The sequence below is a fragment of the Eutrigla gurnardus genome (assembly GCF_963514095.1).
Source record: "Eutrigla gurnardus genome assembly, chromosome: 8".
NCBI lineage: Eukaryota > Metazoa > Chordata > Actinopteri > Perciformes > Triglidae > Eutrigla > Eutrigla gurnardus.
The window spans coordinates 9,209,571-9,225,486 of NC_139922.1; the positions used below are offsets into that span (position 1 = coordinate 9,209,571).

The window sequence follows — 15,916 nt, forward strand, 5'->3', positions numbered from 1 at the left end:
TAATGAAAGTGTTATGAGATACAACTTCAGCTCATGATTTTTTTTTCTTCTATAATTTACTTGTAGAAGGAGCCTCTGAGGTACATCTGGCACTATCAGTACCTGAGCTGGCCAGACCACGGGGTGCCCAATGAGCCCGGCGGCGTCCTCTGGTTCCTAGAGGAGGTCAACCGCACCCAGAGTACCATTCCAGACACCGGACCCATCGTCGTGCACTGCAGGTACAGCCAGTTATACATTGTGAAGCATAAAGTTTCAATGAAAGAGACTGGAGGCTGGGTCAGTAGACGGGATCTGCCAATAACACTTCAGCAGATGTAAATAGATACGTTTCACACAGGAGATGTGGTCCAAAGGCTGTGGGTTAGAGTCCATCATTATTAAAGTTGAATCCAAGCCAAATAACAATTTTAAAATATCCCATTTTGTGTACAATCCCTACACTTATACACGTGTGTGCATGCCGGGCTGGGATTTCCATGAGGCTAAACCCCACTGAGTCACTGCTTGCTCTTGTTCTTCATGCTGACTCGATTTTCCACGAGATGGTGAAGTGAACACGTTTTCTCACGCCATCATGGTATACTAATCATACATTTGTGAAAACTATGATATCATTAAATATGGCTTCAAGTGGCCACTTGAGTGCGCTAAAATTAAGGTTAAAACATCAAAACAAATTACAAAGACATGGGTATCTGTAGTACAAACACATACAATGTGCTTCATTTCACTCAAACCTCCATGTTGCCACTTTCAGCTCTATTTACTTAAAGCAACTGTGAGATAAAACTCTGCCTTGGGTTATACACTATTATTTCATGTGGATGTCACAAACTACACTGCAGGAACTATTTGAAACAATTGGTTTTAGTTTTGCTGTAGTCAGGATTTTGTTTGTTATGTTACAGCAGACAGGTTACTGCCACTCTCAAACACGCTGATGGTGATGGTGATAATAATAATAATAATAATAATAATAATTATGTTTATTTTATTGCACCTTTACAGCAAAATTGCTACAATAAAATAAAATGCACATAGAATGAACATAAAAACAGCTATATAATGCCATAAGTAATGTAAAAGGAGACACACTGGATACAATGACATACAATTAAAGACAAGCTGACGTAGAATACACAGAATGCCTAAAATAAGATGGAAAATCAAACCCAGTGAATAACATAATTAGTATCTGCAGCAGCATCAAAGCCTCACCATTCTCTTCTCTCTGTTCTTTTCTTCTATTGTCCTGCACACATTTCAAGATACTAACACCCCCACACAATGTGCTACAACCATGACAACATATCGACAGAAACAGCTGACTCACAAACTTCAATGATTGTTGGCTGCTGATAAATTAATGTGGTTATTGGGAGGCAAACGACGCTGAGCTCAGTTCTCTAGGGGATCTAACAGCATTTTATGTGTGACACAATAACAAATTCAAGATTATTGCTGTTGGCAAGTTATGACGTCTACATCATAACATTAGGCTTTCATGTGTTACTTCCATTGTCATGTATGGGTTCCAAACTATATAAATAAAATATGCTCTTATAAGTAAGTACATCTATTTTTCACCTCGACATTGATGCTTATGTCCTTGTTTGACGCTTCACTCTGCCGTCTCCACAGTGCAGGCATCGGCAGGACAGGCACCATCATCGTCATTGACATACTTATCGACGTTATTAACCGCCAAGGTGGGAGAATCAATTATGAAACTGAAACACTGGAGTTATTGGAATAAACTCTTTGTCCGGCTTCGATGCTAATTTCTGGACGTGTGCACATCTAGGTCTGGATTGTGACATTGACATCCCTAAGACCATCCAGAGGGTACGGCAGCAGAGGTCAGGCATGGTGCAGACGGAGGCCCAGTATAAGTTCATCTACATGGCTGTGCAGCAGTACATAGACACGGCTCAGAAGAGACTGGAGGAGGAGCAGGTAATGCACGACAAAACAAGCCAGCTGGCAGCCTAAAGAAATTAAAATAACACTTTTTTTTGACACGGTAATGAAGGCTTTAAACTATTACGTAAGATCGATGACAGCCAAAGCACTGAGGCAAACACCATACTACCTCAGCAAAGTTCCCAAAGTGCTGTTCCATTACTGGATGTGGATTCATGTCTTAAAGATACAGGGACGTGTTTAAAAGCTTTATCCTGTGTAAAATGAGTCCTTGTCATGTTGTCACTTTGCAGAGGAGTAAGTTGCAGGAGAGGGAATATTCCAATATCAAATATCCCCAGATGACCAACTCGAGGTCCAAGCCCAACATGGCATCCTCACGCTCTTCCTCTGTGTAAGTATGAAACGTATGGGGCACAGCATGATGGGAAAGTGCCAAGACATGATTGTTAAACACAGGAACATAGGATGGAAGTGAATATGTTTGCTGTTTTGTATTGTAGGATGACAAATGATGATTCTTCAAGTGTGTACGAGAATATAAACTTCAAAAGCCCTCAGACGTCTTTTAGCAGTAACACCAGGAGATAAAAACATCGCTGTGGACCTCCACATCTCTCTGTCTGCCTCTCTGTAAGTACTTTGTGATTTTCATTCTACATAGCTGGCTTCTCTCTGCGTGTTGTTGCAAAATGCATTCAGTCTGCCAATTTTAAACAGGCCCTGTTTTGGGGGAGTTTTTTTCTCCTGAATATAATATAAAAATGAATCTGTCAGAGCAGCATCCCACCTGTAGGAGAAACCGTTTTCCCTAGAAGGCCTGCATTAGAGTAGATGTGGTAGGGTAGTGTTGTTGCTGTTGTAGCTTGGGTGCACAGCCGTAGACACACTCGCAAATAGCAGTAACACAGATATATTGCAATGTGCCAGCAAAGGTGAAGAAGAGGAAGACTGCAAGCTCGCAAACATGGAACAGTGCAGGATCTAAAATATGTTTGCTTTGTAAATGTTTTATGTGGAAGAAAATGTGCGTGACATGCTTGTTAAACCTCAAGGACACACAATGGGTTTGTGCATAATACTGAAAAAGTAACTTTTCTTTGTTTGCAAGAAAACTCCACACAGACTCCACCTCAAGGCTTTACTTGATTTTCCTCTGAAATCAGAACTCAATATGCTGTTAAAACTTTTACTCTGATGCCAGACAGAGAGTTCAGTTTATTCCAGTAAGTCGAAATCATGTTGTAAGGGTAATGCTCTCTTTTTTCTGGTTCAAATTATAGAGTGGCCAGGTTTCCATTAGAGCTCCCTCAAAAGAAAACCTGAGCTCCCCTTAAAGCAACAAAAGATTCAATTTAGGCTCAAATTATAATCAACCTCAATTCGCACAGGGCCATTTTTCCCTCAATCTCATAGTGATTAATAAAACAGACCGGGAGCTCAGCAGTGTTAAAGGACCATACCAGTCTAATTCTGTCTTCAACACATTTAGTGTGCATCAGTGTCTGCAGTGTATAATTTAGTAGCACTCAGCACTCTACCTGATTTAACGGCCATTTACTGTCATTCATGTTGAAATGTGTGTAAAAACACTCTATGAGACTGTTTAGTTGCTGGCTTTAGGTAACTCAACCTTGTGAAAAGTGTTGTTTATTTAATCTAAAAATACTGTATTACTCTAATAAAATCCACAAATATCAAGTCACCTCTGCTCTGTTCTGGGTGCACTTGTCGTTAATGTCCGACTGCTTCCAGTTTATGTAAATGGCCGGTTGGAGCGAGCCGGTTATATCAAGTTAAATAAAGTCTTATTTCAGAGAACACCGACCTCAATAACCAGCAGCACATGTTCCATCGGCTGCATCCCATTGGTCAAAAGTGATCTTGTTGGCTCTGATTGGACTTTGTAACCAGGAAGCTGTGAGATAAACACGTTTGTATGAGATACGGTTCAACGTTGGTTTACGATCCACAATTCAATGTAGAGAAGAAGATACTGGTCAGACAACAACTTCCCAACACGTCCCAGTATGAACATGAGGAAGACGTACTGGGAGAAGTTGAGCCGTATCAGTACGAGCCTGCAATCCACACAATCTAACATTCAGCCAATCGTTTCTCTCCTTTAGATTTTAGTTCCGCCCTCTGAGCTGTCAACAGAGTCAAGACAGCAGTTTAGCTGAAAGTTATTACGCCTGGAAAAAAATGTTCTTACAAGAACTCAATTTCCAACCCCAATTTGAGCTAGAAAGAGGATTTTAACGATGAGGTGAAATAAAAAATAAAGCAATTTATTTGAATCACCAGTGAATTTATTTTACTGATTTTGTTTGGCATTTGTTTGTTGTGTTTTGAAGTACTTAATTCATAGCACTTACCACCAATACACTGCATATTAGTATATAGTATTTCTCAGTTCCTCTGTTTGTCTCTTTCATGTTTCATATTATTGGGGTCTCCAGCACTTTGAATAACATCCTGTAAAGTTTACATTCTGCTTTGGGGTAATGAACAGTCCAATTAGACCCTTCCATCCAAATTCTCTTCATGTATGCACTTCCATTAAATCTCTCAATAGCTGCACTATTCCTCCTTTGAAATCTGAAAATTACCTTCATTTTCCCATTTATTTGTAACATTCTGTGGCATTTAGCCCTTATACAGTCTGGATGTAATACCTCTGTGTAACTAACTGACAAATAGGCTTCTAACACTTTGAGAATTTGGTCATCCATATCTAGGTGGTAAGTTTTTAACAACTTGGTCAATAGAATGATGGAACTGTATACATCTATAATAGTCTTGCTTTTCCAGAGCGTATTTCCTCTCAGTGCAGGAATCTTTAATTATCCCTTATCTGTAATTGAGTTTTCCTCTGGCTATCAATGTTATAGATCTAGGGTCCAATTCAGACCTACAAATTACAGTCTGCTGACAAATATGTGTTTACCAGACAAATTAACTCAAAGGCCTACCTTCATCATCTAGCATCAGTCAGGTGTGTTTGGTTCTAGGGGACATATCATGAAAGAGTTACATCAGTGCTTGTGCACAGAGACAGTGGACTGTAGATGACCCTGCAGGTGCAGTGTCTGCGGAGTAAATGCTGCTTTTAGCTCTGTATCATGAATGCGTCAGGTCCCAGTGATCATGATTCAAAGTGACACCAGCCATTAACTCCACTTGTCATTCTGTCTGTTTGTGTTGGCTTCAGTTTCAGCGGAGGTGTCGCTTCATCAGCGCCTGCAAATCTCTTGGGGAAGGAGGGATTGTGTTGCCCTGCCTGGGCTGAAGGTGGCCAGCTAACCCTCCGTCCTGCTGCCGTCCTGCTGGACTCTCTCTCTCTGGTGTCAAACCTGATCCTCCACGGAGAGGATGACTCTACAGCATAGTGCTCCCGCTCAGGGCCCTTGTCTTTCCCCACTTCTACCCCCCTCCTCTCCCTCTCTTAACCAGCACAAGTGCCTTGTCACAGGATGTGTCTGCAATCTAGCCTCCCCAAACCTGCTGTTACATCGCCACTGTTACTACTTTCCAAATCCTGGAAATCCAAGTTCACGTGGAAAACAACCAGTTTTTCTTTGGATGACGGATGTTAAACACGGACTCTGTCCCGGCCTGAAATGAACAGAACTGTACGAGACCCAAGAAGAGGTCAAAGCTACGCTGTTTGTACGCTCGCTGCCAGTAGTCACTCTGTCTGCTATCTCTCTTCCGTCTTTGCTGGCTTTCATTTGAATGCAAACCTAAGACATTCTGTCTCAGCAGCTGTGGTGGTTATTGTGGCTGCAGGGTGATAGAAAGGACAGTTATGTAACCTGCTACAGGACACGAGGCACAGGTAAGGCAAGCAGCCCTTGTCTTCCAAAAGAAATTACATAATAAAATCAGGTAAATGTGGATTCCTTTTAATTTTTTAAGGAGACGTGACTGTCAAAGAGTTTTTATTAAAGAGTTGTACAGTATGTAATCGCCTGCAAATGCAAATGAGTTCTGAAATTTAACAGAACTGGAGGCCATTTTTGGTCTCTTCTTATGGTTATTGGGACAAACTCATCAGTCCTTTCTGTCATCTCATCATGGCCTCCAGCTGCTCCCACTTTGAGAACAAACTTAAACATGAAAATGTTGGGTTTTTTCTGTCCTTTAAACTGCTAGTTTTCATTATTGTTTTTGTTAATTCTCTGGATATCATGGTTGTGCAAAATGAAATGTTGATTTTTGTTTTTTAAGTATATAATATCTATATATTTATAAAGGAGCATTATGGTGGAAGAGTTCCTTTTGAAGCACAATTGTAGGACCAGCAACCCCCAGCACAAAGTCTGATTTACCCATAGATTGGATAGTAGTTTCAATCCAAATTTGACAAAGACTGGTCGAGAGGATTCCTGAATGGGTGTGTGGAGTTGAGCTTGGCTGACTCTCGTCTCTCAGCTTCATTTGACTGGCTGTCCTCGTTAATCAGCAGGTCTGATGCAGTTCAACATCTGTCGGGAGGGATCGGCACAAGGAAACAAGGGAAAGGGGGCGATTACAGCGGGTCCAGATGGTCCATCCATGGCCTGAGATTGAAGAATAGATTTGACTCCAAAAAGTAATTTAGAAGATGGCCATAATCCAGGCTTGATGATCGTGGGGCGAGTAAGCCGACGTCATTGATGTGATAACGAAGACGGTGGGCCCGTGAGCCCTCTGCACTGTCGGCCAGATTGTTTGCTATTTTTAGCCTCCAGGATCAGCACCGAAATATCCTACTCAAATACAAGTGTAGATGCGTCGGGGTAATCTGACCCACCTCGTTTAAAGTGTAATGAGGTCATATTCTTGAAACCAACAATGTTTCTCACACTATAGTAGGAAGATACCCTTTTTTTTAATTAAAAGCATCACAGTAAATCATGAATGAGCAGCACCTGTTGGTGTTTGTGCTCAGTGCTGTTTCTCAGACGACAGATGTTTGACTAACCAGGTCGAGGACACTCAGGCTGGACTCGCCTTGTTTTCTTCACTCATGAATTGGCCAGTTTCTGCTGCTGCAGCCTGTGATCCTTAAAACGTGATTACGGATTATTGTAATCTAAATATACTAGTAAAAGTACAGTAAAAGTACTCAGTCAATGCACTCTAATAAAGCGTAATTTGATGCCGTTGACCTTGTGGGGGATATTGAAGTAACGTAATAATGTGACCTGCAGCAGCCATATCATCCTGTGTGAACCCCAAGTTCTCACCGTTGAAGCTTTGTCCGCGTCGTGATTTCAGTCACTCGTCTGTCAGAATGTTCTCCCGGTTTAAATTGTTGCCAATTTATTTGAATAGTTGATTCCTTCTGTGAATAAACTCTGTGTTTTATGAGCTGTGAGGCGTTGATGCCCTGTGTCAGTGAAGGCCTACATCTGTCCAGAAATAAGCTGCACCACTCGATGTCCTTCGGTTGAATTTGGACGATGAAGATGTTTGGGTTCGTCTGGTCTTTCCTGTCCTTTCCCGTCCGAACTGTGATCTCTGTCAGATTAATGACAAACGACTTTGATGCTTTTGTTTCTGTGTTTTCTGAACCCTCTTGCGCTGTGGATCATTTAGATTTTTATTGTATTTCACTTTGCCTCTATGGGTAAATTTTTTTATGATATGGTGAAACATCAATACTTGAAAGTGTGAAACTGCTGAATCTTTGGCCTCAGGCTGTGTGTGGATGTCAATTGGCTGTGGAGGTATTTTTGGTAGTGCACTAGACTTTTCAGTGTTTTTTTTTTTTTTTTTTTTCAAATTGTATTTCTAATTGATTGTTTTATCCACTCTTGCATTTTGTATTGTCTGGTTATTATTGTTATTATTATTATGTTATTATTAATATTGTTTGTTTTTGTCATTTCACCATTGATAAGTACATTTTGGCTCTGAGTTGAACCAGCATACATAGAGGCCTGCAGTAGTAACACAGTGTTTTCTCTCTGCTTGTCCTCTTGCATTTACTTGAACATGATGTCCATGTCTGTTTGTTTTGATTCCTTGTTCCTCGGTCGGTCGCGGTATGCCTGAAGTGAGTATTGGTATACCGAGTGCTCCCGTGTTGTTCAGTGGAGGCTCCTCCCCTTTTTCTTCCTCTTGCACTGGCTCTGCCCAGACGCCTTTATATGCTGTATAGGCTACAACTGCTGATGCAATGAGCTGCCAGAAAAGGCATCAAAATGGTTTATTATCATAAAGTTGAATAAAAATCTATGATGGCACTATGTTAAGGTTCACATGGATTTTGCTTGATTCTGTTGTTTGTTTGTGTATATAAATGAGAGTTTCCCGTCTTGCCTCCGGGTGCTGTCCCTGTCAAGGAGAACACGGGACAGTGCGTTATGAAGCTGTGTTGGTGTTGAACCTGCTGTGACTCTCTATCTTATCTGTTGTGGTTGGAAACGTGCTGCACTGCACAAACTGTGTGGTGGCAGAGAATATCGCTGGATGAAAGTCGACTGACTGAGAATCCACAGGAAATGCATTCTAGAAAAACACCAATTCAAACCACATTAATGAAATCATGAAATTGTGCTTTATAACTCACGATAAAATGAAAAGGGGGAAAACACAAGCATGAGTTAGTGTTGGTTTAACTTATATTTTCAGCGTTTTAATATGAGCCGCATTAAGTGTTGAATAAAACAGTTTTATGTAGCTGCTATCTGAAGGAAATGGGCTGATTATTCTGCTTTATTGGAGAGAAGGAAACACTTAAAATGGAAACAAACTGGTAATGGGCATGTATTTTGAAAGTATGTAGTTTAAATGCCCCAGAGCAAAATGAGGCCAACTAACAAGACGCCTTTATACATAATATGTTTTAATTTAATGCCTTGTTTGTTTTTTTGAACCTTTATTTGTTTAGGATACAAAAAAATAATTCCTCTATCCAATTTGAAGGCGTTGAGGCTTTTATTTGTTTTTATCTGCATCTACTGGTTAACCAGTTAACACGGTGCTTCAGGAAGTACCAACTTTTATTACCGCCACTCCTAACTGCTAGAATTTAACCGGAATATCTTATCATCAGGGTCATGTCACCTGTAAAACCCCCGCATCCCAACCTTTCCTTTATCTGACTCACCTAATCCAGGAATAAATGAAGGCAACTTCCCTGTCAGTGTGAGCAGTCATGTGTTTGAGGTTCAGATAGGGAGGAAATGACAAACGGCTGTTATGAAACGGCTCCACTGTTTTGCAAGTTGACCCCGTAACTTACACGTTGATGCACAGGAGCTGTTTGAGGGGAATTGAATACACCTGCTGCTCACACAGCAGTAAACCTCTAACTGACACAGTAAATCTACTTTTCAAGACGCGGAGAATATGCATGAACATGACAAATCCCAATTAAACTGTTGCATCTACATAACAAGGCCGTCATTCAAGTGTCTTGTCAGTACCAGAAACATGATGTGAGCTGACACCTGACTTTATTTTTGGTTATAGTTCTGTAAACAAGGCGATATCCGAACACACAAATCAGATGTATAATAAAAGTTCAAGTTCATGGTTGGCACATTTGTTTTCTTTTTCTAACTACAAGCTTGACTGCTGTTCTTCAGTTAACCGCAAGCAAAGTTCATGTCAGCATTTTAAATGTCACTGTTTGGCTTTGCTAAAACGGTGAGTTTCTTCACCACCGCTGGAGCACACGTCAAATACTGTGTTCTCTGCCAAAGGTCAGAACATGACAACACATTCCATCAAACCAAGACCAAAAACTCTGATCTAATTTCAAAGTACAGGTGACACCTTTGTCCCACCACTCATTGTTTGATTTATGTCTTGACAAGTTGTTTAAACAGTTTAGTAGTACACTATATAATTTTCAAAGTGTTGAGAAGTATAACTTCCATCATTGTAGCGTTAAAGCTGTGCGTTAAATTGTGATGTTATTGTAATTAAAAAATAAAAGCTAATTGAAATTAGTCTGATCCCATATTTCACAATAACACAACATTCCAGTGAATATGGTGCTGTCTGTTTGCTTTCCGCCCTTTCATTTCTGCACCCTGCCACAATGTCTTTCTGAAAACCAACACTGGGGGGCGCTAAAGTCTGACATCTAACAAGCCTTTCACTTCTGTGGTTAAAAACCGTCCAAATGTTCAAATTCTGTACAATTCCGCAGACGTCCGGTCCGTCTCTAGGTTTAGTCTATCAGACCCGATGACCGGGTGAACGGGCTGGGCGTTGTGGTGCTGGGGTCGGACAGGATGGGCTCTCGCATGCAGCGCATGTTCCCAGTGCTGAATACACACTGCAGTGGCCACAACACGACCACGATGAGCATCAGCATGAGCACGATGAAGAGCACTATCCTCTTCCAGTCCGCCAGCCGGTCCAGCAGGCCGAATGTCCGGTTCTGCGTCTGGGGGGGAGCGTCCACCGTCTTGCTGGCCCCGATGTCAATGCAGATGCAGAAGGCCTTGGGACTGGTGGGGGCGCCCAGGGCGGGGGCGTCCATGGAGCTTTTATAGCACAGCTTCTCCCCCTCCAGCCACACCGGCTCCTCCTGCTGCTGGTGGCTGGGCAGCTTGCAGAGGACCTCGTGGCTGGTCGTCAGGGCGGGAGGTCCCTCTTCGGGCAGCGTGGTCTGGTGTCGGCAGAAGGGGCAAGAGAGGTGAGCGCTGCCGTCGTTACTGTCCTGGTCAGCCCGCGAGACCGCCATGAGGCGGGAGAGGCACTCCAGGCAGAAGGTATGGGTGCATTCCAGCAGCTTGGGTGTTTTGAACACATTGTCATAGGTGTTGTAGCAGATGGAGCACTCCGGCTGGTTTCCGACTGACACTTTCTTCCTCGGCTCTCCAGGAGCGTCCTGGGGGGGAAGGTGCATGTGCCAAATCTGCGGAGGAGACTCTTCCATCTTCAAATGTAAGTCTGCCCTTTTCTTTTTGTCTCCTTTGGACTCGTCTGGCCTTTCTGTCCTCTCCTCAGTCTGTCCTTACTGCTGGATTACCTTTTAAGACAATGGAGGACAAATATGATTAACTCTAACACCAAAACAACAATGTAAGACTTTTGAAGCACCAGCAAAGTTGCTGTTAATCACATACAGCATGTTGATGCAAACAACCGGCCTCGCACAAGCAACTACTGGCCCTGTATCTTCTACAGATCCCATCCTGAGCTTTTTAAATCCCCTGGGGGCGGGTCAGGCACATAACACGTCATCAGAACGCCACCTTCTGCGGCTCTCCCATCACACCGAGGTTCGCCTCGCCTCTGTTACGACAACCTATTTTGTCTCTGGACCTTTCACACCAACGACGATGCAAACGAAAAGGCAACGTAAAAGGGACTAATGTCAACACCGCTTTACAATCTGTTGACTTTTGTCCTAAAACATCTGGTTTCCCAAACCCCCAGGCCACTTTACCTGTAGAACAAGTACTATAGCAAATAGCAGCCAAGCCAACACAGAACAAGCCAATGAGATGAAACCTTAAAAGACAATGGAGGAAAAGTATAGATTCGTTTTCATTCTTGATGCTTTGAAAGTATTTTTAGTGAAAATTTGCATTGAAGTCCTGTTAACTTGTTGGGATGATTTTCATAATTTTCGTTTATTACTATTTTTACCCTCACATCGAGGATGTCGGTCCGTCGATGAGTCATTCAAAATGCGACAATGGGATGAAAAAGTGATATTGTGGATTTACTAAAGCAACAAGCACAACCCCCTCCCCCAAATAATTTCCAATTATGATAAAACATTTTCATCCAGACATTAGCCCTGAACATGGAAAGCTAATACAAGCCATACTGTATGGTTTCACCATAAATTATAAACATATTAAACCTCTATGATCAAGAATAAGAGTCCCCTCTCTTTGACCAGAGATTGACTCTGCCTTAGTTATCTGAGCATCATGTCATGAATGTTAAATGGCTCAGCTGATTGAGCCCAGCATTAATAAGCAGGTCATGGTAAACCTGCTGACACTGGTTGCTTTTTGTTTGCTAATGACCTGAAGGAGAGCTTACATACAACACACATAAGTTTGTTTGTTGTTGTTAGCAGGGACATCATTTCTCCAGAAACTTGTTTGTGTTATTCAAAACATTTGAATGTGTGTTTTAAAGATTATTGGGCAGTTTGCACAGTCAGCATGGCGTGCAAACGTACACCAGCTGGGACACGGAGCCCTTGAGCCTTTCTTGCATCGAACAGCTGATGATAGATTGTTTTGGGCGAGTTGCAGTTTTTGGTCCTACCTGGAATAGAATCAGGGGATACACACAGGCTGCTTTGTTACTGTGACTTTTTAGAATCTGTACTGTATATCACAGAGCATATTACAGGAACTTTACAGTAGCTAATAGACCAGGTTCTGGGTCACTCTAGGTCATCTGGACCTGCAGGTTTGGACAGTCTCTGGGCTATGAGGACCAAATGATGGCTTTCTTAAGGTCGAATTCAATTAGATATGTAATAAGAATATTACATGGCAATAACCTGCCTGCTGGTGTTGTGGTTTGGGCATTAAAGGTCCCTAATGTGAAGTAGACTGTGTGTGTTCGGGAAAGTCAGAGCACAGGTGTTCTCCTCTCCGTGCCCCCAGGGCTGGTCTTGCCCCAGCACTCCTAGCTACACAAAGTCCCTACTTGTTCTCCGTCTAATCGCTGCATCTACCCTTGAAATACCTGCTCAACCAACTCTCGCTCTTCGTCTCTGTTGAATTCAAACGAGCTTTAATGGGATGAGGACAACGTTTTCTGTCTAATTACACCTGCCTCATCAGGTTGAAGCCTCCCCTAATCACTGATCCAGACCTAATACCCCTATTGCTTAAATTGAAGTGATGTTTTCTGGTGCCGCCTCCTACAGAGTAATCAGATGAAAATTGACTACTTTTATTAACCGACCTCGCCGCTCACACTCACCGCCCAGTGAGACTGCAGCTAACTGAAACATTCAGGAAAGTCGTTTGAGCAACAAAAGCAACAAAAAAAAAGGCCAGTAGTGCAATTAAAATGTACTACGTTGCTTTTTCACTTTCATTGAGAGCTGGATGCTCATTTTGTTCAAAAGAAGTCATTTGCATTTGAAAAGACGGGAAGGAACCGCAGCCAGCTAACATTTTCCTCTGGCGCTCTAAAACTATGCTGTTATCATTCTGACTCATGGCATATTCATAGTATCGCCTGAGCTACCGTTTACACAAAGCATTCATCCTCTGTTAATCAGTATATGTTTCACATCATTTGAATGGTCAGAGATCAAGTCTTGGAAGGTGTGATGTGTAATGCTACCTGCTCCACAGAAATAGGGTGCAGCATTTCTCTGCTTGTAATTTACAGTTATCAGTTATATAGAAAAAGGCAACTTGTGATTAACAACAGGGTCAAAATACACTTCATCCAACTGAACTCCTGTAACTCTGAGAGGCGGTCAGCATAGCACAACCATGTAATAATCTTCACGCCGGCGTCGTCTCATAGTTTACGTCAGCCATCTGGGTGTTTGTGCCACTGACCAGTGGTGGTCTTAGGTCCCAGGACTCTTGAGGGTCTACAGTAGATCTCTCTGCAACGCAATGCATCACACTCATCGATGCAGAAGGTCGAAGTACGGTTACCTCTAACACACCAAAACAACAATGGGAGGCACATTTACACGACTTTTGAAGCGCCAGCAAAGTTGCTGTTAATCACAGACAGCATGTTGATGCAAACAACCGGCCTCACACAAGCAACTACTGGCCCTCTGTCTCCTACGGATCACATCCTGAGCTTTTTAAATCCCCCGGGGTCACGCACATAACACGACATCAGAACGCTACCTTCTGCTCCGGCTTGCTGGCTCTTCCATCACACCGACGTCCGCCTCGCCTCTGTTACGACCCCCCATTCTGTCTCTGGACCTTTCACACTAACGACGTTGCAGAAAAAAGAGGGATACTCCTGCAACGTAAAAGGGACTAATGTCCACCGCTTTAGAATCTGTTGACTTTTGTACTAAAACATCTGGTTTCCCAAACCCCCAGGCCACTTTACCTGTAGAACAAGTACTATAGCAAATAGCAGCCAAGCCAACACAGAACAAGCCAATGAGATGAAGGTGGTTTAAGCAGAAACACTACACATACATTCACAGCATCAAACTAGTAGACTCGGGCCTACACAAATCTCATCCTTTTATTTATGTTTTATTGAAATGTGACCGTAACCTTGGAGACGGCATCTCTTGTAACCTAACCTGAGCGTCTGCTTAGATGTGTGTTTGACGTAACCGCTCCTACAGTGAAATATTAGAACCAGATCATCGTTTATTGTGATTTGACGAGACATTTAAACTTTTATCCGAACCAAAACCTCACAGTTTTTTATCAACTGGCCATTCAGAAGGAATGCTCCAAATACATCCCGCAGCTCTCTTTCTAAACTCCTGCCCATCTCATTCCCAAAATATGCTGTTTACTTCATGATCTGACCCTCTGAGACTTCAATGGAAACAAGTTATTGAATGATATCCCTGCATTTCAGGAAATGAAGGAATGGATGTCTAGATGTGAGACTTCTAGTGGTAGTGAAGAGATACTAAACACTCGTAACGTGAGACTATGCAAGCTTTACAACAGTAAATAAGTCATTTGTTCTTTCACACATTAAAAGGTTGAATTTGTGAGCAATTAAACGCAGCGCTGCTCAAATCAATACACATGTTTATACATGTGGGGTTTCGCTGCTCCAGCCTCACTTGGCACAAGCAGCCCTACATGTGCTGCTGTTATGTGTCTGTATCCAGTCATTCCCATACATGGACTCACTTTAGCTTAAGTTACATCGTCTCACTGTTAGGTGTCTACTTAGTTACACAACAACAGGCTGTTTTCAAGTTTGAAGCAATGCTGTCATTCAAAGAAAAATGCCCCACCAGGCTTCGGGTTCAGACATAATGATCGTACAATGTACAGCAGAGTCAAATATTAACTCAGACTTATGTCCTTGCTGAACCCATTCTACCAGCTACAAACAAGGACACGTTTATTGTCTTCATCTGTGTTCATCTTTGTACTTCAATTTATGGTCCCTCCTCGCTATCAGTGGCACGTTTTCCTGTCTGTCCTGACCTACTAACCCATTAGTATCCCAGTCACTCAGAATGAATTACAAGCTTCATGTAAAATACTTAAGTTTGCTCTCTCAGCCTGTGTGCCTGACTGAGCTGGGTGGATCTACTCAACCGCCATGAACAATGCTGCCCTACCTGTTTCAAAGCCACTGAAACGGGATCTTCCTACCGTTTTAACTGGGGGGGCTGACAGTTTAACTGAACGTGGGCTGGGCTGGGTGAACACAAACCTAACCATGGACAAACAGCACAGACAAACTGGAAACAGGATACAGGCATTGGGATATGTACAAATTAGAGTTTTTACAAAGTCTCCTCACTCAGTCATTTATGGTTACTTTCAAAGAAACTGCTGCAATGAGAGCAAACAGTAAGCCATTAACTAACTGGTATAATATGCACAAAGGCTGAAGGCAACATTCAGAGCAAAGTTTACCTGTTAAGTGAGGAAGATAATGATGATTCTCTCTCAGTTCAGCCAGGCTCAGTTCAGCCCTTTTGCATTCCAAAATGCATTTTTCTGCAGTCAAAGTCAAAAGACTTCTGGGATGCCGGCAGCAGGGAGCTTTAGTTGTGCCTCTGTCAAGGTCTTCCTCTGCACTGGTCGGATACTCTGCCGGAGTCACAGGTGTGTATGTGTGTGTGTGTGTGTGTGTGTGTGTGTGTGTGCTCAGAGGCTGTGTAATAGCTTGCTGTGTCAGCTGTGGGTCCTCCTTCCTCTGTGTCTGTTGGCTGGGATCACCTGCCCCGCTCTGTCAGCTCCCTTTTTAACACTTTATGCAAATGGACCCAAACAATGGCTCGGCCTAGAGGCGGTGTCTGGAGGTGGGGGGGGATTAAGGAGAGCAACTTTCTAACCTTCTCACCACCCTATGTTGATGTCTTCCCCCC

The 15,916-nt window shown here is 42.6% G+C and overlaps 2 protein-coding genes across 4 annotated transcripts in view; one reads left to right on the forward strand and one right to left on the reverse strand.

The window, feature by feature from the left end:
• The window catches only part of ptpn11b (protein tyrosine phosphatase non-receptor type 11b), a 306,181-nt gene extending 298,014 nt beyond the window's left edge, over positions 1–8,167 (forward strand). The window contains exons 12-17 of the mRNA XM_084014802.1: positions 67–221; positions 1,645–1,712; positions 1,808–1,959; positions 2,220–2,320; positions 2,430–2,559; positions 5,141–8,167. Coding sequence (XP_083870928.1) covers positions 67–221; positions 1,645–1,712; positions 1,808–1,959; positions 2,220–2,320; positions 2,430–2,517 — 564 coding nt within the window. The 3' untranslated portion in view covers positions 2,518–2,559; positions 5,141–8,167. The remainder of the gene's footprint in view (positions 1–66; positions 222–1,644; positions 1,713–1,807; positions 1,960–2,219; positions 2,321–2,429; positions 2,560–5,140) is intronic.
• A 118-nt stretch (positions 8,168–8,285) lies between these two features.
• On the reverse strand, positions 8,286–15,711 carry rnf223 (ring finger protein 223). Of its 3 annotated transcripts, none has more exons than XM_084014811.1 (3): positions 15,462–15,711; positions 11,327–11,391; positions 8,286–10,906 (listed from the first exon to the last, which is right to left on the reverse strand). In XM_084014811.1, the coding sequence occupies exon 3, from the start codon at positions 10,811–10,813 to the stop codon at positions 10,100–10,102; it is 714 nt and encodes a 237-aa protein (XP_083870937.1). In that variant the 5' UTR covers positions 10,814–10,906; positions 11,327–11,391; positions 15,462–15,711; the 3' UTR covers positions 8,286–10,099. The 3 variants fall into 3 exon arrangements, with proteins under 3 accessions (XP_083870937.1, XP_083870938.1, XP_083870936.1); XM_084014812.1 differs by lacking the exons at positions 11,327–11,391; positions 15,462–15,711 and adding exons at positions 11,110–11,132; positions 13,734–13,794; XM_084014810.1 differs by lacking the exon at positions 11,327–11,391.
• Between the last annotated feature and the right edge of the window lie 205 nt (positions 15,712–15,916).